The sequence below is a fragment of the Canis lupus genome, chromosome X (genome assembly GCF_003254725.2).
Source record: "Canis lupus dingo isolate Sandy chromosome X, ASM325472v2, whole genome shotgun sequence".
NCBI classification, from domain to species: Eukaryota; Metazoa; Chordata; class Mammalia; order Carnivora; family Canidae; genus Canis; species Canis lupus.
This window is the reverse complement of record NC_064281.1, coordinates 40,487,008-40,513,752: the sequence shown is the minus strand read 5'-3', so window position 1 is coordinate 40,513,752 and position 26,745 is coordinate 40,487,008. Positions and strand designations below refer to the sequence as shown.

The 26,745-nt window shown below is 36.4% G+C and overlaps 1 protein-coding gene across 2 annotated transcripts in view; it reads right to left on the bottom strand.

The window, feature by feature from the left end:
- The window catches only part of RP2 (RP2 activator of ARL3 GTPase), a 53,050-nt gene that overhangs the window by 9,539 nt on the left and 16,766 nt on the right, over positions 1-26,745 (bottom strand). For both annotated transcript variants that reach the window (XM_025468938.3, XM_025468939.3), the window contains exons 2-3: positions 24,218-24,883; positions 19,362-19,476 (exon numbers count right to left, since the gene is read on the bottom strand). In XM_025468938.3, the coding sequence (XP_025324723.1) occupies positions 19,362-19,476; positions 24,218-24,883 (781 nt within the window). The remainder of the gene's footprint in view (positions 1-19,361; positions 19,477-24,217; positions 24,884-26,745) is intronic.

Genomic DNA, 26,745 nt, shown 5'->3' with positions numbered 1-26,745 from the left:
TAAAGAGAACATAATCTAGAATTCAGGAACACAATTTTGCTGAAATTACCCAGGCATGTAACTTGGCTGACAGTTATCTTTTTATATATTTTTTATTTTTATTTATTTATTTATTTTTTTTTAAATATTTTTTTTCAATTTTTATTTATTTATGATAGTCACAGAGAGAGAGAGAGAGAGAGAGGCAGAGACACAGGCCGAGGGAGAAGCAGGCTCCATGCACCGGGAGCCCGATGTGGGATTCCATCCCGGGTCTCCAGGATCGCGCCCTGGGCCAAAGGCAGGCGCCAAACCGCTGCACCACCCAGGGATCCCCTCTTTTTATATATTTTTTAAAGTAAGCCCTGCACTCAATGTGGAACTTGAACTCAGGACCCTGAGCTGAAGAGTCACATGTTGTACTGACTGAGCCAGCCAGACACCCCAGCTTGGTTGATATAATTTAAATAGAATATGATGGGGATCCCTGGGTGGCGCAGTGGTTTGGTGCCTGCCTTTGGCCCAGGGCACGATCCTGGAGACCCGGGATCGAATCCCACGTCAGGCTCCCGGTGCATGGAGCCTGCTTCTCCCTCTGCCTATGTCTCTGTCTCTCTCTCTCTGTGTGTGTGAGAGAAGGGGCCCAGGCCCCTTCATAAATAAATAAAATAAAAAATAAAAATTAAAAAAAAAATAAATAGAATATGATGAACTTCTAGTAAGTGACCTAATAATTTACCAACAAAGACACACCAACAAAAAAGGTGGACAGGTGCATCAGTTTTGACTAATATGTGTGGATAATCCTAAATTTAAAAAAAAGCCCTACAATGATGACAATGTACTTTTTAAGCAGTCCTACTTGTCTGATGATGCTGACAATTACTGTGATTATTTCAAGCTGAACCATGAGGTCAATAAAGATCACTGGTTACCTTTTTAAAAAGTATTTTAATGTGAACACCTTATTAAATAGTTTGCAGTAACTTTGGGGCACATGCATCCCAATGTTTATAGCAGCAAAGTCCACAATAGCCAAAATATAGAAAGAACTCAGATGTCCATCAACAGATGAATGGATATATATACACATACAATGGAATATTACTCAGCCATCAAAACAAGTGAAATATTGCCATTTGCAACAATGTGGATAGAACTAGGGGGTATTATGCTAAATGAAATAACTCAGAGAAAGACAAATGCCATATGATTTCACTCATATGTGGAATTTAAGAAACAAAACAGATGAACATAGGAGAAGGAAAGGAAAAATAAGATAAAAACAGAAAGGGAGGCAAACCATAAGAGACTCTTAACTACAGGGAACAAACAGGGTTGCTGGAAGTGGGAGATGAGGGGGTGAGGTAACTGGGTGATGGGCATTAAGGAGGGCATGTGATGTAATGAGCACTGGGGGTTATATGCAATAGATGAATTACTAAACTCTACCCCTGAAACTAATAATACACTATATGTTAACTAAATTGAATTTAAATTTAAAAAAATTTAAATATTTGAGCTGTCAAGAAAAACTGAGATTTTAAAGTAAAAAAAAAAAGTTCCTGGATGTCCTAACACCCTCTTCTATGTTATCTAACATGACCTTGGAATAAGTCACTATCATTTCTCAATTAGATTACAGCTATAGCCTCCCAGGTGGTCTCTCTGCTTCCCCCTTACTCAGAGTTACATTTTAAAGTGACCATTACTCTGCTCTAAAACCTCCAGTAAAATATAATCTATATTTATCTTATTTGTAATTGTTCTAAAAATAAGTTTTTCAGATTTTTATTTTCATTGAAGTATAGTTGACATACAGTATTTTACTAGTTTCAGGTCTACAAAATAGTGATTCAACAATTATATACATTATAAAATGCTCACCAAAATAAGTGTGTTACCATCTGTCACCTTACAAAGTTATTACAATATTATTGAATATATTCCCTATGCTGTACTGCTTTTCATCTCTGTGACTTATTTACTTTATAAGTGGAAGTTTGTACCTCTTTATTCCATTAAAAATAACTTTTTAAAAAGGTTTTTTTTTTTCTGAGAGAGAGAATGCATGACCAGGGGAAGGGATATGGAGAAAGAGAGAGCATCTCCTGCTGAGCACAGAGCCTGACACGGGGTTCGACCTCACAACCCAAAGACCATGACTTGAGCCAAAATCAAGAGTAGGATGCTCAACTGACTGAGCCACTCGTGCCTCCACAATAATAGTTTAAAGCATTAACAAAGCTATAACAAATTAACAAGGTATTTAAGTGTTTACAGCATATGTAATAATAAAATATATAACAACTATACAGGAATGGGAGGGAAGACTTGAGAATATAATGTTAAGTCCTTATATACAACAGGTAAAGTGTTATTCTTAGTGTATTTGAATTATTTAAACATGCATAGTGCAAAACCTAAGGTGACCATTAAAGTAGGTTTTAGAAAAAGTAGCAAAAATAACAATAGAGGAGATTAAATGGAATCATAAAAAAAATGCCTAATTAAACAGAAGAGGTAACAAGAAACAAAAGACAAATGGAAAAAAAGCAGCTAGCAAGATGGTAGATGCTTGCCGAGGCATATCACAGTCAAATTTACAGAACACACAAACAAAATACCAAAAGCAACAAAGACTAGAAAGAACTAGAGAACACCACCAGAAACATCAACTCTACAGGTAACATACTGGCATGAAATTCATATCTTTCAATAATCAATCTGAATGTAAATAGACTAAATGCTCCAATCAAAAGACATAGAGTGTCAGAAGGGAAAAAAATAATCAAGATCCATCTATATGCTGCCTAGAAGAGATTCATTTTAGACCTGAAGATACCTGCAGATGGAAAGTGAAGAGATAGAGAACCATCTATCATGCTAATGGGCGTCAAAACAAAGGTGAAATAGCCATATTTTTATTGGACAAACTAGATCTTTTTTTAAAAAAAAGATTTTATTTCATTCATTCATTCATTCATTCATTCATTCATTCGAGACACACAGAGAGAAAGAGAGGCAGAGACATAGGCAGAGGGAGAAGCAGGCTCCATGCAGGACGTCCGATGTGGGACTCGATTCCAGGACCCCGGGATCATGCCCCAAGCCAAAGGGGTCAGACAGTCAACCGCTAAGCCACTCAGGTGTCCCAAAACTAGATCTTAAAACAAAGACTGTAACAAGTGATGAAGAAAGGCATTATACCATAATTAAGGGGTCTATCCATCAAGATGATCTAACAATTGTAAATATACTCCCAACTTGAGAGAACCCAAATATATAAATTGACTAATAATAAAAACAAAGAAACTCATTGATAATACAATAATAGTAGGGGACTTTAATACCGCACTTACAGCAATGGACAGATCTAAGCAGGAAATCAACAAGGAAACAATGGCTTTGAATGACAAACTAGACCAGATGGACTTAACAGATACATTCAGAACATTTCATCCTAAAGCAGCAGACTACACATTCTTTTCGAGTGCACATGGACATTCTCCAGAAGAGACCACATGCTGGGTCACAATAAAGCCCTCAACAAGTACAAAAAGGGGCACTTGGGTGGCTCAGTTGGTTAAGCATCTGACTTGATTTCAGCTTAGGGCATGATCTCAGGGTCATGAGACTGAGCTCTGCATCAGACTCTGCATTGAGTGTGGAGCCTGCGTAAGATTCTCTCCCCCTCTGCCCACCCCCAACTCATGCACTCGCTCTCTCTCTCTCTCTCTCTCTCTCGCTCTCTCTCAAAAAAAAGAAAGTAAAAAAGATCAAGATCATACCATGCATTTTCTCAGACCACAATGCTATGAAACTTAAAGTCAACTACAAAAAAAATCTGGAAAAGACCTCAAATATCAAATACATGGAGGTTACATAACATCCTACTAAAGAATGAATTGGTTAACTGGAAAATTAAAGAAGAAATTAAAAAATACATGGAAACAAATGAAAATACAATAGACCAAAACCTTTGGGAGGCAGCAAAGGGGGACCTAGGAGAGAAGTATATTGTAATACAGGCCTACCTCAAGAAACAAGAAAAGTCTCAAATACACAACTTAACCTTACACCTAAAGGAGCTAGAAAAAGAACAGCAAATAAGGCCTAAAGCTGGCATTAGAAGGAAAATAATAAAGATTAGAGCAGAAATAAAGGATATAGAAACAAAAAAACCCCCAATAGAATGGATTAATGAAACTAACAGCTGGTTGGTTCTTCAAAAGAATTAATAAAATTGATAAATCCCTAGCCAGACTTATCGAAAAGAGAAAGGACCCAAGTAGATAAAATCATGAATAAAAGAGGAGAGATCACAAGCAATACCGCAGAAATACAATTATAAGAGAATACTATGAAAGATTATATGCCAACAAACCGGGCAACCTGAAAGAAATGGACAATTTCCTAGAAACTTATAAGCTACCAAAACTGAAACAGGAAGACAGAAAATTTGGACAGACCCATAACCAGCAAAGAAATTGAATCAGGAATCAAAAATCTCCGAATAAACAACAGTCCTGGGCCAGATGGCTTCCCAGGGGAACTCTGCCAGACATTTAAAGAAGAGCTAATACCTATTCTTCTCAAACTGTTCCAAAAAATAGAAATGAAAGGAAAACTTCCAAATTTATACTATGAAGCCAGATCACCTTGATTCCAAAGCCAGACAAAGACTCCACTAAAAAGGAGAATTACAGGCCAATATCCCTGATGAACATGGATGGCAAAATTCTCAATAAAATACTAGCAAATTGAATTCAAGAGTACATTAAAAGAATTATTCATCATGATCAAGTGGGATTTATTCCAGAGTGGTTCAACTACAGGGTAGTTCAACATCCACAAACCAATCAACATGATATACCACATTAATAAAAGAAAAGAACCATATGATCCTGTCAATAGATGCAGAAAAAGCATTTGGCAAAACACAGCATCCTTTCTTGATAAAATCCCTCAGCAAAGTAGGGATAGAAGGAACATACTTTAACATAATAAAGGCCATTATACGAAAGACCCACAGTTAACATCATCCTTAATGGGGAAAAACTGAGAGTCTTTCCCCTACAGTCAGGAACTAGACAAGGATATCCACTCTCACCAATACTTCTTAACAAAGTACTAGAAGGCACACAAAAAAAAAAAAAAAAAAAAAAAAAAAAAAAAAAACAAAGTACTAGAAGTCTTAGCCCCAGCAATTAGACAACAAAAAGAAAGAAAAGGCATCCAAAATAGCAAGGAAGTCAAACTTTCACTATTTGCAGATAACATGGTACTCTATGTAAAAAAAAAAACCCAAAAGACTCCACCAAAAAACTGCTAGAACTAAGACATGAATTCAGAGAAGTTGCGGGATATAAAATCAATGTGCAGAAATCTGTTGCATTTCTATACACCAATAATGAAGCAGCAGAAAAATAAATCAAGGAATTGATCCCATTTGCAATTGTCCCCAAAACAGTACGATACATAGGAATAAACCTGAGTAAGTATGAAAGATCTGTACTCTGAAAACTACAGAACACTTCTGAAAGAAATTGAAAAGGACACAAAGAAATGGAAAAGCATTCCATGCTCATAGATTGGAAGAACAAACATTGTTAAAATGTCTGTACTACTGAAAGCAATCTACACATTTAATGCAATCCCTATCAAAATACCACTAGCATTTTTCACAGAGGTAGAACAAACAATCTTAAAATTTGTATGGAACCCCAAAAGACTTGAATAGCCAAAGCATTTCTGAAAAAGAAAAAAACTGGAGGCATCACAATTCTGGATTTCAAGCTATATTACAAAGCTGTAGTCTTCAAGACAGTATGCCACTGGCACAAAAGCAGACACACAGATCAGTGGAGCAGAACAGAGAACCCAGAAATGGGCCCACAACTATATGGTCAACTAATCTTCGACAAAGCAGGCAAAAAGATAGTCTCTTTAACAAATGTTGTTGGGAAAACTGGACAGCAACATGCAGAAGAATGAAACTGGACCACTTTCTTACACCACACACAAAAATAGATTCAAAATGCATGAAAGACCTAAATGTAAGTAAGACAGGAAACCATCAAAATCCTAGAGAAGAACACAGGTAGAAACCACTTTGACCTCGGCTGTAGCAATTTCTTACTTGACATGTCACCAGAGGCAAAGGACACAAAAGCAGAAATGAACTATTGGGACTTCATCAAGATAAAAAGCTTCTGCACAGTGAAGGAAACAATGAACAAAACTAAAAGGCAGCCTATGGAATGGGAAAAGATATTTCTGATATCTTCTCTTGACATATCTGATAAAGGGTTAGTATCCAAAGTCTATAAAGAACTTATGAAACTCAATACCCCCAAAAAATAGTCCAGTTAAGAAATGGGCAGAAGACATGAAAAGACACTTTTCTGAAGAAGATATCCAGATGGCCAAAAGACACATGAAAAGGTGCTCAACATCACTGATCATCAGGAAAATACAAATCAAAACCACAATGAGATACCACCTCACACCTGTCAGAGTGGCTAAAGCTAACAACACAAGAAACAAGCGTTGGTGAGGATGTGGAGAAAGGGGAACCCTCTTGCATTGCTGGGAACGCAAACTGGTGCAGCCACCCTGGTGAACAGTATAGAGGTTCCTCAAAATGCTAAAAATAGAACTACTCTATGATCTGGCAATTGCACTACTAGGTTATTTACCCAAAGGATAAAAAATGCAGATTCAAAGGGATATATAAACTCTGACATTTATAGCAGCATTATCAACAATAGCCAAACTATGGAGAGAACCCAAATGTCCAACGACTGATGAAAGGATAAAGAAGATGTGGTATATGTATACAATGGAATATTAGTCAGCTATCAGAAAATGAAATCTTGCCATTTGCAATGATGTGGATGGAGCTAGAGTGTATAACACTAAGTGAAATAAGTCAATCAGAGAAAGACAAGTACCATATGACTGCATTCATATATGGAATTTAAGAAAGAAAACAGATGAACATAAGGGATGAGGGAGAAAAGGAGAGAGGGAAACAAACCATAAAAGACTCCTAACAATAGAGAACAAACTGAGGGTTAATGGAGGGGAAATGGGTGGGGGATGGATTAGAAGGGTAATGGGTATTAAAGGAGGCACTTGTTATGATGAGCACTGGGTGTTGTATATAAGTGAAGAATCACTGATTTCTACCCCAGAAACCAATATTACATGGTATGTTAACCACAATTTAAATAAAAGATGGCAGATGTTGATCCCAACTATATCCATCTCTTTTAATGTGAATGGTCTAAACACAGCTGTTAAAAAACAGATTGTTAGACTGAATTGAAAAGGAAGAATCAAGTATATCCTGTCTATAAAAACTTGCTTTAAAATGTGTGTGTAGTCAAAAAAAATAAAAAAATAAAATGTGTGTGTATGAGAGAGAGAAAGAGGGGAGGGTTAGAGGGAGATGGAGCGAATCTTTTTTTTTTAAGATTTTATTTATTTATTCATGAGAGATACAGAGAGAGAGAGAGAGAGAGGCAGAGACACAGGCAGAGGGAGAAGCAGGCCTGATGTGGGACTTGATTCCAGGACTCCAGGATTATGCTGTGGGCCGAAGGCAGATGCTAAACTGCTGAGCCACCCAGGATTCCCCAGATGGAGCGAATCTTAAGCAGGCTCTACACCCAGCATGGAGCCTGATGTACTGTTTATTCTCCCAACTCTGAGATCACGACTTGAGCTAAAATCAAGAGTTGGAGGGTTAACCGATTAAGCCACCCAGGCACCCCAAAAAACTCACTTTAGATATAGACTTCAATCAATTAAGAGAAAAGGGATAAAGATATATATGAGACACTAAAGAACCAAATGAAAGCTAGAGTGGCTGTATTTCAGACAAAGTAGATTTCAGAACAAGAAAGATTATCAGAGACAAAGAGGGACATTACATAATGATAAAGGATTCTCCAAAAAGACATAACAATCTTAAATGTGTATGCATCTAACAACAGAGTTTGACAATTCACAAGACAAAATCTAACAGGATCTGACAAGAGAAATAGACAAATCCAGTTAATGTTGGAAACTTCAACACTCCTCTTTCATTAATTCACAGAAGTAGACAGAAAATCAGTAAAGACACAGATGAACTGAACAGCACTATGAACCAAATAGACTTAGTGGACATTTATAGAATATTCCACCAAACAACAAAAAACCATTATACATTCTTCTCTCATGCAGACAGAATATTCACCAAGAGACGCTATATGTAATTAAAGAAAATAGAAATCATACAATGTGCGCTTTTGGACCATAACAGCTTTAATTTAGAAATAACAGAAATACATCTGGACAATGTACAAGTGTTTGGAAATTAAACAATATATGTCTAAATCAATGAATCAAGTAAAAAGTCTCAAGGGAAACTAAAAAATATTCTGAACTATATCAGGGGTCAACACACTTTTCCCATAAAGGGCCAGATAGGAAATATTTTAGGCTTTGTGGGCCATACAGTATGTACCACAACTAATGAACTTTGCTGTTACAGCACAAACAGAAAAGCATGATAGATAAAAGAATGATACAATAAAACTTAACTTATAAAACACACAGTATGCCATAGTTTACCAAAGCCTGAATTAAACAAAAATACATGTCAAAATTTGCAGGATGCAGTTAAAGCAGTGCCTAAAGGAACATTTTTTTAAAGGAACATTTTTAACATTGAATACATATGCAGTTGATTCTCATTATTCACAGATTCCTTATTTGCAAATTTGCCAACTTGGTAAAATTTATCTGTAATCCCAAAATGAATACTTGCAGTCTTCTCATGGTCATTCAGAGAGAAACACAGAGCAGCAAAAATTTAAGTTGCCTGACACACAGATTGCTGAAGCTGAACAAAGTGATCCTCTCTGCCTTCTTGTTTCAAGCCCTCATACTGTAAGCAGCATCTTTTTCACAGTTTTAGTGCCATGTTTTCCAAATTTTGTGGGTTTTGTTGGTGGTTTTGCTATTTAAAATGGCCCCCAAACATAGTACAAAAGTGCTGTCTAATGTTCCTAATTTTAGAAAGGCTGATTTAGGCCAGAGTTAAGTGCTATTTGCTGTGAGTTCAATATTAATGAATCAAAAATATATACCGAATAAAATGTCTTTAAACAGAAACAAACAGGTGTGCCTGGGTGGCTTAGTAGGTTAAGCATCTGACTCTTGGTTTCAGCTCAGATCATGATTTCATAATTTCAGGTCATGATTTCATAATTTCCAAACACTTGACCTTCTTAAGGTCAAGACCTGAGTTGAGTTGGGCTCCTCACTCTGTGTTGAGTCTGCTTGAGATTCTTTACCCTTCTTTTCCCCTCCCCTCTGTTCCTCTTTCCCCACCCTCCCACCCCCATGCACACATGCTCTCTATCATAGATAGATAGATAGATAGATAGATAGATAGATAGATAGATAGATAGGATATTTTTTAAAAAGAAAAAATAAACAGAAATAAACTTACAAAAGATTATGTATGGATTGACTCACAAAAATTTTATGACCAGAGACTTGTAGGAACTTAACCCCATATTTCTCTTAGGAGCAAAAGCTCAGTACTCATTAATTCAGTCTTCACAGTGACATTACAGAACATAACTACTGTGAAAAGCAACTCTATTAGAAAAGAAGAAATATCTAAAATCAGTAACCTAATCTTAAACCTCAAGAAATTAGAGAAACAAAAGCAAATAAAATGTAAAACAAGGAAGGAATAATAATTAGTTGAGCAGAAAATAATAACATTGAAAAGAGAGAAACAGAAAATCAATGAAACAAAGAGCTGCTTCTTTGATATTATCAATAAAACAATAAACCTTTATTCAAGCTGATAGGAGAGGGAGAGGATTCAAATTACCAATAGCAGGAATATTAGTGGGACATTACTACTGATCCCAAAAATGTTAATAAGAATAGAGAAATATTATAAACAACTCTATGTCCATAAATTTGGTATCTTAGATGAAATGAGTTTCCTAAAAGACAAGTACTATCAAAATTTATTCAAAACGAAAAAGCCCTATAAGTAAATAATTTAATAAGTAAATTAAACTTACAGCCAAAAATCTTTCTCTCCAAATCTCCAAGCCTAGATGGTTTCATTGGTGAAGTCTACCACACATTTAAAAAAGAAATGATATCAATTCTCTAAAATTTATTCAAGATCTTAGAAGAGGAAAAGATATATCCCATCTTATTTTATGAGGCCAGCATTATCTTAGTATCAAAGCCAAACAAAGATATTACAAGAAAACTACAGACCAATGTCCCTCATGAACAAAGATGCAAAAATCTTCAAGAAAATATTAGCAAGTTGAATTTGGCAATATATTAAAGAGATAATATACCAGGATCAAGGGAGTTCATCTCAGGAATATAAGGCTGGTTCAACAGTTAAAATTAACAAGTCATTCACCAGATTAAATTATTAAATAATAAAAAAATTATCTCAGTAAATTCAGAAAAAAACATTCAACAAAATTCAACATCCATGAAAAATGAAAACTCAACAAACTAGGGATAGAATGAAACTCCCTTAGCCTAATAAAAGGTATATATAAGAATCCTATAACCAAAATAATTTTTTATGGTGAGATGCAACACCTGCACTCTGAAATCAGTAACAAGGCAAGAATGTCCTCTCCTCACTATTCTGTACATCATCATAGTGGAAGTTCTATCCAGCATAATAACGCAAAAAAAGAAGGAAATATAAAAGTCATGTCAAAATGACAGAGGAACCAGCCTAAAAGAACTATCAATGGCTAAAACTGGAACAGTTTGATAGTACTGGACTATAACTCAAAGAACAAAACGCATATTCATGAGTCTCTACTGATAGAAATAAATGACTAAGAGTAAATGGGGGAGAAGGGACAAATATTTCTTACAGAAGAATTCCAAATAACGTGAGTTGATACTCCCCTCTCCAGGAGGTAGGTATAGCTTAATTCTCCTTGCCTTGAGTGTAATCTGGTCTTAGTGACACAACTTCCAAAGAACAAAGTATGAAAAGGAAAAAGCAGGAACTTTACAGTGTTTGGGAAACCTGGCAGACACCACCTGAACTAAGTCACCAAGGTCAATGCTCCAAAGAGAAGTCATGTTGATATCCTGTACCCCTGGATGTGATGTGATGTGATGTGATGTGATGTGACGTGATGTGATGAGAAGGGCATTTCACCTCTTCTCCCAAAACCTCAATCTAACCAGAGAAAACATTAGACAAACCAAAACTGAGGTACATTCTACAAAACAACTTAGTAGTACTGTGAAAATATTTCAGGGTCATGAAAAACAGGAAAGACTAAGGGACTCTCATGGATTTGAGGAGATTAAAGAGACATGACAACTAGATGCAACGTGGGATTTTGGATTGAATTCTGGAACAGAAAAAGGATATAACTAGAAAAACTGGTGAAATTTGGATAATGACTATAGCTTAATAGTTTTTTTTTACCAGTGTAAATTTCTTTGTTTTGATAAACGTACCATGGTTATACTAACATTAGGGGATGCTGGATAAAGGGTATATGGAAGCTATCTGTCCTACCTTTGCGACTCCTCTGTAAAACTAAAATTATTCCAATATAAAAAGTTTATTTAAAAAAAAACAACTAAAAAAAAAAAAAAAAAAAAAACAACTGAGGGGCACCTGGCTGGCTCAGTCAATAGAGGATGTAACTCTTGATCATGGTGTCAGAGTTCAAGCCCCATGTTGGGCCTAGAGCTTACTTAAAAAAAAAAAACAAAAACAAAAACATGGGGCGTCTAGGCAACTCAGTCAGTTAAGCATCCAACTCTTGGTTTCCGCTCAGGTAATGATCCCATGGGCTATGAGATCAAACCCCATGTTGGGCTCTGTGCTTAGAAGAGGGTCTGCTTGAGAGTCTCTCTCTCTCTGAAATGAATATATAAATCTTTTTAAAAATACAGCTGAATGGGAGAACATAATTGTAAATCTTATATCTGGTAAGGGGTTAATATTCAAAATATATAAAGAATTCATATAACTCAATAGGGAAAAAAACTACCTAGGAAAAAAAAGTACCAAACAATCTGATTAAAAAATGGGCAGAGGGGGTGCCTGGATTGCTCACTTGGTTAAGTGTCCAACTCTTGGTCTTGGCTCAGGTCTTGATCTTATGGTTATGAGTTTGAGTCCCATGTTAGGCTCCACATCATGGAGCCCACTTAAAAAACAGGCAGATGATATGAATAGACATTTTTCCAAAGAAGACATACAGGTACGTGAAAGGTGCTCAACATCATTCATCATCAGGGAAATGAAAATCAAAAACATGATGAGATTGATCATCTCACACTTGTTAGAATAGCTACTATTGAAGAGATAAAAAACAACAAATGTTGGCGAGGATGTGGAAAAAAGGAAGACCTTGTACATTCTTAGCAGGAATGTAAATTGGTGCATCCACTATTAAAAACAGTATGGAAGCTCCTCAAAAAATTAAAAATAGAATTACAAATATGATCCAGCAATTCCACTTCTGGGTATTTATCTTAAGAAGATGAAAACACTAACCAGAAAAGATACATGTACTCTCATGACACTGCAGCATTATTTACAATAGGCAAAATATGGAAACAGCCATTGATATTCATGAATAGATAATGAAAATGTGGCATATTTACACATAGAGACACACACACATGCACACACACAATGGAATAATATTCAACCATAAAAGGGAACTTTCCCATTTGCAACAACATGGATGGACCTTGAAGGCATAATGCTTGGTGAATTAAGTAAGAGAAAGGCAAATTCTATATGATCTCATTTATATGTGGAATCTGAAAAAAAAAAAAAACCTAAGCTTATACGTACAGAGAACAGAGTGGTAGTTGCCAGAAAGGTATAAAGTGAGGGGTGGGCAAAATGGGTGAAGGGGGTCATAAGGCACAAATTTCCACTTATAAAATACATGTCATAAGGATATAACGCATAGCATAGTGACTATAGTTAATAATATTGTATCACATATTTGAAAGTTGCTAAGAGAGTAGACTGTAAAAGTCCTTATCATAAGAAAAAGAATTTTGTAACTACATATGGTGACAGATGTTAACTAGATTTATTGTGGTGATAATTTCACAATATACACAAATACTGAATCATTATGTTGTACATCTGAAACTAATAGGTTACATGTGACCTGTATTTCAAAAAATATCTAGTAGCTTCTCATCTCAGTCTAGAAGCCAAAGTCTACAATGCCTACAAGGCCCTCTATCATTGGACTCTTTCACTATCTCAGACTTCATCTATGTTTACTGAATAAATGAAAGAATGACCCTCTAAAACAAAGGAATCCAAGTCTGACTAATCATCAGAACGATCTGGGGAACTTTTTAAAATGCAGATCCCAAGGGTATATCTCAGAAATTTTTTAATCAGTCTTTCTGGGGTGGGAGATGGAAATTTATATTTTTCCAAGTACCCTAGATAGTTCTGAGGATTAGTTAAGTTTAGAAGATTCTCAAGATGGAAAACACAGTGAATTCTCTCATTAAGCAGACAAAAAGCTTTATTAATTGAAAGTAAATAACTATAACAGCTTTAACTGAAGAGGAAAATTTAGAGATTCTGAGGTACAAAGTACTTGAAATAAAAGTGTATTTTCAAAAGAATAAGTTCACCCTTGACTCAAAACAGTGGTTTAAAACTGGGAGCAGGGATGCCTGGGTGGCTCAGTGGTTGAGAGTCTGCCTTTGGCTCAGGGCATGATCCCGTGGTCCCGGGATTGAGTCCCACATCGGGCTCCCTGCAGTGAGCCTGCTTCTCCCTCTGCCTATGTCTCTGCCTCTCTCTCTGTATCTCTTATGAATAAATAAATAAAATCTTTAAAAAAAAACAAATAAAATAAAACTGGGAGCAATTTTGCCCCCCCCCCAGGGGGCATTTGGCAATACCTAGAAACATTTTTGGTTATCACAACTAGGAGTGTGGTGTTTGCCACTGGCATCTGGGTGGTAGAAGCTAGGGATGCTGCTAAACATCCTAAAAAGCATGGGACAGCCCCACCCCACACGATCATCCATCCTAAAATGTCTATAGTGCTGAGGTTGAGAAACCCTCCTTAGAATGTCTGATGGCCACTTTTAGATAAGGACCCAATTGACCCAAGTCCTGCTAGAATATTTCCACTGACAGCCTGCTCATCATTCCATATCAGTCAATGCAATATTGGGCAGCTAAAAACTTTTCCTCTGTTTTTTATTTTGAAAAATCGCAAAAGTTAAGAAAAGTTGACAGAAAAACATAAATATCCATTTGCCCTTTACCTACGCCCATCAAATGTTAACATTTGGCCCCATTTGCTTTATCCCACACTATACTTGCTTTTTTTGTTTCACTGAGCCATTTGAAAGTAGCAAGACATCATGACACGTCAGCATGAGTCTCCTAGATAACCACAAGATAATCATACTTAAGGATATTAACAGTAATTTCAACTTCATCTTCACAATCTTCGCAAGTTTTCCCCAAAAACGTCTTACAGCTTTATAGTTCACCACATCTCAATCAGATGAAGGTTCATTCATTGTACTTAATTGTTATGTTTCTTTTAATCCATAATAGTCCCTCATCATTTTTGTTTGTTTTCCAGGACATTTGTTGCCCTGGCCAGTTGTTTTGTGAAATGTCTTCGTTTTTGAATTTGAATCATCATGTTCTCATAGTGTCATTTAAAATGTCTCTAGATTTTCTTTCTTTCTGATAAACTAGAAGTCTTAGCTTGATTAGATTCAAATTAAGTATTTTGAGGAAGAACTCTTCATAGATGATGATGTGTATTTCTTACTGAAAAACACAATGTCAGGCTGTCCTGCCTTCAGTGATCCTAAGTTTGATTGGAGTGATCACCAAGTCTCTGATGTAAAGGTTTTTTTTTTAAGATTCTATTTACTTATTTGAGAGAAAGAGAGGAAGAGAGAGCAGAGTGGGAGGAAGGGAGGGAGAGAGGGAAGGGCAGAGGGAGAAGCAGGATCCCTGCAGGGAGACTGATGCAAGTGAGACTCGATCCTAGGACCCCAGGATCATGCCCTGAGCCATAGGCAGATGGTCAACCACTGAGCCACCCAGGTGTCCCACAAATATCCTATTTCTTTTTTTTTAAAGATTTTATTTATTTATTCTTGAGAGAGAGAAAGAGGGGGAGAGACACAGGAGGAGGGAGAAGCAGGCTCCATGCAGGGAGCCCGACGTGGGACTCGATCCCAGGTCTCCAGGATCACGCCCTGGGGCTGAAGGCAGCGCCAAACCGCTGAGCTACCCAGGCTGCCCCAAATATCCTATTTCTTAGCAACTTTTACCCCAATAGTTTTAGCATCCACTGATAATCTTTACTGAATTAATTATTACCTTGGGGATTAGAAGATGGTGATTTTCAAAGTCTAATCATTCCTTCTACATTTATTAGCTCACAGTATTCTGTAAAGAGCAGAAGATCTTTCCTTTATTTCTTCCTCCTCCTTTTTTATCACTATGGATGCATGGATTTCTGTTGTTAAATCAATTCTCTTCATTATTCTTTGTTATACCTAAATTATCCCAAATTTGGCCAGTGGAAACAGATTTAAGCTTGTTCTTGTGACCTTTTGGCATGACCTCATTAGTCATTGAATACTTCCTATGGATATCTCTGGTTTTATAAATTTTTTTAAAAATTTTAAATTTATTTATTCATGAGAGACACACAGAGAGAGAGGGGGGCAGAGACACAGGCAGAGGGAAAAGCAGGCTCCATGCAGGGAGCCCGATGTGGGACTCATCCCGGGTCTCCAGGATCACGCCCTGGGCTGCAGGCGGCACTAAACCGCTGAGCCACCCGGGCTGCCCTATCTCTGGTTTTAAAAGTTAATTATATGATGTTCATTTGCTGAAATTCCTGTAACATTGGCCCATTTATTTTAATTCTACTTTTTTTAGTTCTACTTTTACCTCTTCCATGTGGAATGTTGTGTTAAACACAGATATTATATTTGGGGTTGGAGCATTTCTATGAAACTACTCCACTAACGTTGCATGAGCACATAAATCATTAACTTAGACCTACTCATATACTCACTTCATCCCTAACTTCACACATTAGGATGTCCATTACACTTAATAACTTAACTTAATAACATTAACTTCAATGTCTGAAACCTCTTGAGAGTTTATTTTTTAAAATTTTATTTATTTATTCATGAGAGACACAGAGAGAGAGAGAGATAGAGAGAGAGAGATAGAGGCACAGACACAGGCAGAGGGAGAAGCAGGCTCCATTCCATGCAGGGAGCCCGATGTGGGACCGGACCCCGGGTCTCCAGGACCACACCTGGGACTGAAGGTGGCGCTAAGCCACTGAGCCACCCGGGCTGCCCTTCTTGAGAGTTTAAAGGCTTGTTTTCAAGGTTCCATCAGAATGCTCCCATTTCAAAACAGTTGTATCAAACAAGCCAGGACACTTGAAAAACTATAAAACACTGATGAAAGAAATTGAAGATGAAACCAACAAATGGAAAGATATGCCATGCTCATGGACTGGAAAAACCAATATTGTTAAAACATCCATATTACTCAAAGCAATCTACAGATTTAATGCAATCCCTCTATCAAAATACTAACAACATTTTTCACAGAACAAGAACAAATAACCTTAAAATTTGTATGAAACCACAAAAGACCCTGAATAGCCAAAGCAATCTTGAAAAAGAATATAACTGGAGGTATCTCAATCTCAGATTTCAAGACATGCTACAAAGCTGTAGGTAATCAAAATAGTGTGGTACTGGCACAAAAATAGATCAATAGAACAGAATAGAATCCAGAAATAAATCCACACATATATAGTCAACCAATCTATGACAAAGGAAGCAAGAACATACAATGGGGAAAAGACAGTCTCTTCAACAAATGTTGCTGAGAAAACTGGACATTGAAAGAATGGAACTGGACCACTTTCCTACACCATACACAAAAATAAATTCAAAATGGATGAAAGACCTAAATGTGAGGCCTGAAACAGTAAAAATAATAGAAGACATAGGCTGTAATTTCCTTGACACTGGCCTCAGAAACTTTTTCTAGGCATGTCTCCTCAGACAAGAAAAATAAAAGCAATAAAGTTAAAAGGTAACCTACTGAATGGGAGAAGACACTTGGAAATGAATATCTGAGAGGGGGTTAATATCCAAAATATATAAAGCTCTTATGCAACAGCAAAAGAATAAATAATCCAATTAAAAATGGGCAGAGGACCTAAACAGAAATTTTCCCAAAGAAGACATACAGCTGGCCAACAGACATGTGAAAAGATGCTCAACATCACTAATCATCAGGGAAATGCAAATTAAAACCACAATGAGATATCACTTTATACCTGTCAGAATGGCTAAAATAGAAAACACAAGAAATAACAAAGTGCTGGTTAGCCAAATTATGGAAGCAAGCCATGTCCATCCACAGATGAATGGATAAAGAAGGTGTGGTGTGGTGTGTGTGTGTGTGTGTGTGTGTGTGTGTGTGTGTATACACACAATATACAATATATCCATATACACAATGGAATATTACTCAGCCATAAAAAAGAATGAAATCTTACCATTTGCAACATGGATAAAGAAGGGAGGGAGGGAGAATGAAATCTTACCATTTGCAACATGGATAAAACTAGAAGGTATAGTACTAAGTGAAATAGGCCAGCCAGAAAGAAACAACTGCCATATGATTTCATTCATATGTGGCATTTAAGAAACAAAGGAAAAAAAGACAAAAAGCCAGGCTCTTAAATACAGAAAACTGGTGGTTGCTAGAGAGGAGGTGTGTGGGGATGGAAGTCAAATAGATAAAGGAGATTGAGAGTACACTTATCTTGGTGAGCACTGAGAAATGTATAGAATTGTTGGATCATTACATTGTATATCTGAAACTAATGTAATATTGTATGTTAATTATACCTCAATTTAAAAAGTACTAAGTCATAATTTCCAGTATATATTCTAGAGTAGATTTATGCACTGGGTTAGAGCAAGTCCCTCATACTGTTACAGTAACCAAAATGGTATATGAAATACTATATTAATGGCTGAGTCATAGCCAGCATTAGTTATTAAAATGATCCCAACAATCTTCCAATATTTTTTTAAGATTTATGTATTTATTTTAGAGAGAGAGCGAGAGAGCGCGCACATAGTGGGGCAAGGAGAGAGAGAGAATTTCAAGCAGACTCCCTGCTAAGCACAGAGCCAGACACAGGGCTCACTCTTACCACCTTGAGACTGTGAGCTGAAATTAAGAGTCTGACACTTAACTGACTGAGTCACCCAGGCGACCCTCCTCCAACATTTTCATATAGGTTTTGCAGTTATTACAACTTATACATAAAAAGTATATAAATGTAGATGTGCCATCTTTTTAGGGTATACTCAATCTGCACTGCATATTATTCTACATATTTGCTCAGGCAAATAAAGAGAAGCCTGATGAGCCTTGAGCAAACAATGTCCCTGTTCTGACAGATAAACAGAACTCTGTCCCCTAGAATCAGTATACCTTCAAATACATATAGGCAGGGATGCCTGGGTGGCCAGTGGTTGAGCATCTGCTTTTGGCTCAGGGCGTGATCCTGGGTCCAGGGATCAAGTCCCACATTGGGCTCCCTGAAGGGAGCCTACTTCTCCCTCTGCCTATGTCTCTACCTCTCTTTCTGTGTCTCTCATGAATAAATAAAATCTTAAAAAAATACATATAGGCAGACATAATATCCCTTCCAGAGGGCACATGAATTCCAGTTCCTCTGTTTGCAGATGTATTTCCAGTATTTGAAATTTGTTGGTGGTATTTGCCCATTGGGTAAAACAATTCTACTTATGGATGAGAAGTTAATCAATCATATTAAATACATAAAAGAGTATACAATTTTATTTGTATTTCTTATTTTCTTTCCAGTATGGTCAAAGCCCACTGAAAGCAGAAAGAATCCTTATAAAGTGCTTTGTAACTCTGGACAGGGAGAACGAAACAGTCACTCATTGTAGTACAATAATACAATAAAATAATAACTAAAATAACAACATATAATAATAATAAAATGTGACTTTCAAGTACTAAGATGACAAAATAGGAAAAAATCTAATGCCTAATTTCTAGTTAGTTATATAGGGATTTTTGAATGATGTGAAATTTTGACATTTTTGAATAGTCATAGGAAAAAAAACATAAAACAAACAAGAAAGAGAAGGCAATGTAAGAGAAATGCCAATGGCAAGAGCAGATCTAATCACATGTCAAGAAGATAAGCACACAAGTACACCAATCGTTCAGAACATACCTTTGTTCAGAAGAGGAAGGAAGTCAGGTGCTTTTTCCCCAAAAACCCTTTGAGCATCCTCAGCTTTCATTGACACTTCCTTTGTCTGAACTAGGAAAAAGCCTTTACCAACCATCTGTGGAAAATAAAATTTCATTTAGGTTTTTAAAATGAACTTCTGAGATTAAAACAATATATTTCTATTCTAGTATTTTTCTGTATAAAATATGACACAGCATGGTGATTTTTGTTTGAATCATCACTGTAATTCAAGGCGTTTGCTCTAACAAGTTTTCACATATACAAGATTTTTCCAGAAGGGTAGTTGTGGTTAAGAATTAGTGTGCAGTGCCTCATTTGTTTGGTGATACTTGTAAATGTCCAATAAGGAGAGAATGGTTAAGTAAGTAAACCAGGGTACATTCATCACATGATGAAATAGCATTGATCATTAAATATAACAAATCATAAAATGAAGAAAAGCTTATGTAATAATTTTGAAAAGCATGATACAAATGTATGTAGTATAGCACAATAGTGATAGACCACATTTACGGAGCCCTACTGTATGCCAGGCAGTTTTATGCACTTTACATGTATAACACGTTTAACCCTCTCGTGAGGTAGGTACTACTATTACCCTAATTTTACAGGTGAGAAAATGAAGGCACAGAATGGTAGAGAAACTTACTCAAGGTCACACAACTATCAAGTAACAGAATTGTGATTTAAACCCAGTTAATCTCATTATAGACAAAATAATGAAAAATTATTCCTAAAAAGACTATTCAAGATATAGTATGTTATAGATGATTTCTTTTGTTATGGATGATTTTTAAACTTATTTCTACTCTTCCTTATTTCTACAATTCTGTACAATAAGTACACATTAACTTTTAAAATAACAATGAAAGTAGTTTTTAAAAATGCAAAGTATTCACTTAATTTTTTTAGCAAAGCGTATTGGATTTTTCAGTATAAAAGTAACATATAGGGCACCTGGGTGGCTCAGTGATTGAGCGTCTGCCTTTGGCTCAGGTTGTGGGATCGAGTCCCGCATTGGGCTCCCTGTGGGGAGCCTGCTTCTCCCTCTGCCTATGTCTCTGCCTCTCTCTGTGTGTCTCTCATGAATAAATAAAATCTTTTAAAACAAAGTAAAAAAATTAAATAAATAAAAGTAACATATATGTTCAACACAAAACACTTCAAAAATGAAAAAATAGAAACAAATATGAACCAAGGTGCTACCACTCAAAGGTGCCAATGCCATTAGGGTATACTTCCATTTACCCTCCCAGTTTTATTTTTCCCCCATTACAGAAATAACACATGTTCATTGTAAAATCCATATAACTACAAAAAAGAAAAGAAAATCCTGCTCTTAATCCAATTCCTAAGAATAACCATAACTGTTAACATTTTAGTATATATAACTTTCCAGACTTAGATCTCTTAAAAAATTCAGATACTTATATAATATTCTACAAATTTTCACTTACTTGACTGTGAATATTTCTCAGCTATTTCACTATAAAATCAGTTTTTTTAATAAACTAATTTTTTATTGGTGTTCAATTTACCAACATACAGAATAACACCCAGTGCTCATCCCGTCAAGTGCCCCCCTCAGTGCCCGTCACCCATTCATCCCCACTCCTCGCCCTCCTCCCCTTCCACCACCCCTAGTTCGTTTCCCAGAGTTAGGAGTCTTTATGTTCTGTCTCTCTGATATTTCCCACACATAAATGGCTGATAGTATTTCATCCTATGGCTATATTATCTCATACCATTCCATCAACTTGGATTCAAACTCAAATCCTTTTTCAGAGCCCTCAATGCTGCCTCAGAAAAAAGAAACATACATAAAAAATAGCAGAAAATTGCATGAACATCATTGCCAGGTGATGACTGCAAAGTTACTTAAAATATCAGAAATAATCCTACATCTGTTCCTAATTTTCTAGATGGCTCAATACCTCTCATTTTATAGTCACACACGTAAACTGACAAAAGATGATTTATTCAAAATACTGTTACCCAAAAACAAATAATAAATTACAAAACTTGATCTATTTTGATATCTCACTCTAGATATCTGGAGACTCATTTTTCATGAAAATTCTTCTACTTTGAAAGACCTGAAATAGCAGTAACTATTCAACTTTAATTATGCAATACACTACTTTCAAACAATTCAAACTACTTTTACTCTAATTTATCCTGTGGATGTTTGTGATGTAGCTAAGAGGAAGCAAGAAATCTGATTTAAAGTAAGGCCCAGTAACTTATCTTGATTCCCTTTGGAATGTGCTTTCTGGTTTATCCAGCTTTTCTGGACTTCCTATCTCAAAAAACTATTATAATACAGTTAATTTATAAAAACAATGTGAAACAAAATTCTGTGATACTCCTAGGGTTTAACAAAGCCAAAGTTAGCAATCACAGTTCTAGTCAAAGCTGTCTTAAGGTATTTGGGTTATGATATGAGACTGAAGTTTTGTGTGGTTCTTTTTTTTTTTCATCTCAGAATGAAGTAGCTTCTATACATATTTTCCTGGAAACTTGAGCTTCATTTTTTGGAAAAAATATGTAATATCTCCCTTAATATGTAAGCCAGTGATCTTTTAGCATGTTTGATACCCTCTTCACATGTAGTTGGCATTTTCTTCTTTTGGTTCTCTTGTCATTCCTTAATTCTGTGCTTTCAAAGTTAGGTAGGGTAACTCCAACCAAGGGTTCCAGGGTTTTTCCTTTGTAGGCTGAAGGGTAAGTATCTGCCTTGACTCCCTACACTTTCAGTCACATTCCTGTTTCACCAGGAATTCTCAGCTTTCCTTTACCATTGAGGTAGCAGATTAGCATCATGCTTAAGGACTGAGGCTATGGTCTATAAACCCGACTGCCTGGATTGAAGTCACGGCTCTGCTGTTTACAAGCTGAATGACCTTTCGCAAGTTACTTACCTTCTCTGTGGCTCATTTTCTGTATCTGTAAAAAGGGGAAATAAATGGCACCTATTTCACAGGTTATTCTAAATTAAGTGAGTTACTTCATTTAAATACCTTTAAATGGCAAACACTATATATAAATGTTAGATATTATTATTGCTGTTGTTGCATTTTTGTTTTAAATTATCTTTTAATCCAGAAGGACATCTAAAGAACATCATTCTTCCTGGTCATATTGCTTTCAAGTGCACACAATGCTGCCATTTCACACATCAGCTACCAAAAGCTAAAAGGTTAAGAACATCTGATGACTCATGAAGGGAGACTGTTTTGATGTTTTTTTTCTTTAAATATGCTATTTTATTCTTTATGTCTACTGCTCATTACCTACCAAAAAGGAGCTTAACCTCAATAATTACATTGTCTGAGAACTGTATGTAGATTTTTTTTAAAAGTCACCATACAGTATAATGAAAATGCTGACCTCTCAGATCTTGGTTTAACATGAGATTAGATAGCTCAAAGGCCAGAAGTACTGTTTCTTTATCTTACCAGATTCATAGCATGTTTTTAGGAGATTTGGCATGAACAACAACAAAAAAATCACAGTCTTAAAATTATACTTTGGCTTCTGTTGTTTTGAAAACTAGACTTCAGATATATTTTGTAGATTTCAGACATGGGTTTTCTATATTGAAGGATGTACAGCTACAGAGAGAAGGTCATTTAGTTTTTTCCCCCTCCATAATCTTCAACAGAACTGTTACAATTTTGAAAAAATCCATTAAAAAAAGGAGACTTGATGAATTCCCCATTCACTTCTTCATTTTTGGAACTTTGATTTTTAAATTTGAGGACTCCTTCTGAGGAACATCTGACTAACGGGGTAATCAATACATGCCACTGCTACCTCCCCACTGGAGCACACCCACCAACACTAGGAACTGCTGCTTCTGCAGCCCCTAATCTCTACATCCCCAGGTTATTTTTCAAGTGAAAGCTGCTACCAATAGAAGAACTATTTTCCCAAACTCACTGAGTCCCTGCTCCTGAGCCCACAACCTTTCCTAACCCAGCTCCCACCTCCTTCTTACACACCAACCTCCCCTTTGCATAGCAACAGGGCAAAGAAAAAATATCAAGGTGGTTCTCATAGTCACCCCAGTGGCCAAAAGTTGTTCTCCTAAATGTCTTTCTTACTCCGCCCTCCAACCAATTAAAACCCAAATAAATATTCCCAACTAAATAAGATTGTGCTTTAGTATGCAGTACTACCTTTGTAAACTTCCATGGAAATCATTTATTATAAAGAATGGAAATTATCTGAGGGTAGAGAATTTTGCTTATGTGTCTCCATCTCCAGCATATACTCTAGTTGATCAGTTTTAAGTTGCCATCAATTGTAAGATGCATTTTGTTTTTTAATTTTTTTTTTATTTTTTTTATTTATGATAGTCACAGAGAGAGAGAGAGAGGCAGAGACACAGGCAGAGGGAGAAGCAGGCTCCATGTACCGGGAGCCTGATGTGGGATTCGATCCCGGGTCTCCAGGATCGCGCCCTGGGCCAAAGGCAGGCGCCAAACCGCTGCGCCACCCAGGGATCCCGTAAGATGCATTTTGGATAAGCAAAAATGTGGAGAACAAATGTACATTCTATAATCAATGAAATAGGGTAATAGAAATAACTCTTCACATAGTAAATGTTTAATAAATGCTTACTGAATTGAATGATATTTTTTAAAGTTTCTTTGAAAAGTCTTTTGAGGCCTAAGCAATCAGCTTATAGATAAATCTGCAGGGGGCAGAGGACTATAACTTAAGGATTGCCTGCATTTCTAATAGCCAGTTTGAAAAGAATGGAAGTTCTCCAGGAAGTGTGGTGTGTTTCTACCTAGGTATGTGTCTGTTTTTCCTCTCTCTCTCCTTACCTCATCAATTAGTTTTCTGGCATTTGCGATAGTATAATCACCAGCAAATAATACCACTAAGCATGATTCATCACTGCTCTTCTGTCTCTGACCCCGAGATACTGGAACGATACTTCTATTGGCTTCTGTGGAAACGCGGACAGCTTTGAGCTCTTCAGTGGTAGGTAGGGGAACATGGTCTTGAACTACAGTATCTTCTGGAAGAAGACTCCAGTTGAGTTCTCCTGACACAGGTGTAAAGTCATGAATGTTGCTCCAAGTATTATTGAAGATACTTAATGCCGCATCTTTGAACTGGAATGCTAATTCAGGGTAGTACCATTGGAAACAGCCAAACTTGATGTTTGTGGAAGACTCAATAATGGGTTGAGTGGCACAGCACAAAAAGACTTCCAGCTTTCTACAGTCCCTCACACGAAACTGTTGGCAGGCTAATGTGCACTTGCAATCTCTGCAATTCCGGAAAAACACACTGCCTTTCACAGGTCCCAGGAAAATTACACAGTTAGTACAGTCGTCGATAGTGATGGTAGCAGAGTGATCAAAAATGTAGATGTTACAGTTCTCACAGTCCTGAATGAGAAACTGTTGTCCTGCCACTTGGCCAGGTAGGCGACCCACTGTTTCATCCTTCAGTCCACTGAACATATAGTCTTTTGGATCAACCTGCAAGGACAAAATATGGGTCTTGAGTATTACTAACATTATTCAACAAATATTAGTCAAGTGTCTACTAGGTGCCAGGCACAACTTCTGGTGCTAAAATAAGTTCCTACTTTCACCGACTTTGCAACATATTAAGAAAATGAACAGCACAAATTATTTTTTCCAATATTAAAAGGCATGAGGGGAACAAAGGGAGAGGAGACTGTTATAAAGAGACTCAGGACATACCAACCAAACAATGGATATTGTTTGGATCCTGTTTCAACATATCAACTATAGAGACTTTTTTGAAATGACTGAGGAAATTCTCACACACACAGCATTTTGGATGATACTGAGGAATATTTCAGCTCTGACCCTTTTTCTTTTTCTGATGCTTCACTTTTTGATTTTTTTTATTCAAGTATAATTAAAAGACAGTGTTATTAGTTTCAGGTGTACAATACAGTGATTCAACAATCCCATGCATCACCTGGTGCTCATCACAAGTGCACTCTTCAATCCCCATCACCTATTTCACCCCCCTCAACCACTTCCCCTTTGGTAACCTCCAGTTTATTCTCTATATTTAAGAGTCTGGTCTTTTGCCTGTCTTTTTTGTTTGTTCATTTGTGTTGTTTCTTATATTCCATGAGTGAAGATTTAAAACAACTGCTTCTTAAAAAACTTCTGAAATTGGAAATACACTCCCATTGAAATATATTTCTCTATTTTTCAATAAACTGACACATAGGTCTTAGTTTCTAAACTCTGACTGATTTCTGTAATATGCTACAGAAAATGGAAGAACCTGAAGGTACAAAAATCACTATATGGCATAACTTCCATCTGCAAGTTAGATTCAAATATTTATTGAGTCTTTCCTACAATGGAAATTCTTGAAACGCCACCATTCCTATCTTTTGATATTCTAAACTAAAGCACACACAACCTTTTATTCAGTATGCCTGGAATTTGTCACAGTATATATTTAAAAATTCTACTGACCTCTAAGAGTCACAAAAGGCCATTTTGATTTTTCTAAATTACTTTTGAGTCCACTTGCACTGTTTTACCTCTTTGCAAATATTAAATTTCATGCAAAACTATCGATGTAACCAGAAACAGACTCCCATACAGTAGGTAAAATTTTGATGATTCACAAAGGATAATTTAATCATCTCAATCATTACCAAGCTAAAAGTGACTTATTCAGTATTGCACAGTAAGTGTTGTTCTTATCTACTTTTACATAATGTACTAGAAGGAGTACTGATCTGTAACACGAGGCAATAAAAGAGGCACTTTGTTTCCCAATCTTAATTTTGTCATCTATGAGCAACATGATCTTGGAAAAGGCACTTTAACTTTCCAGCTCATCAGTCATTCAACCAAAATTTGAACACTCAATATGAGCCAGGTATCCTTTTAGGCACTAACATGAGTATGACCAGCTCTTCCTATAAAAAAGTAAACACTAACCTAAACAGATGATTTAAAAACAACTTGGTTGTGCAATGCAAGATGCCTAGAATATTCTGGAAACACAGATGAGGGACATCTGGGATAGGGGAGGTAGGGGTGTAAGACTTCATTAACAAAAAAACAAAAAACAAAAAAAAATAACAAAAACACACACACACACACAAAAAGACTTCATTAACAAAGTGAGAATGAACAAGTTAGAGTTCATCACATAAAACAGGCAGGAGTAAAGGATCTTCCCTTCCCACATCAGGCCAAAGTGAAAGAATTAACAAAATAAAATTTTTCAGAGAATATGAAGAAAACTGAAAGTGGTTTGGTGGTTACCAGTGATACTGGTATGGGAGCAGATGAAGCTAGAGAGATAGGTAGGGGCCATACTATAAAGCTTAGAAGTT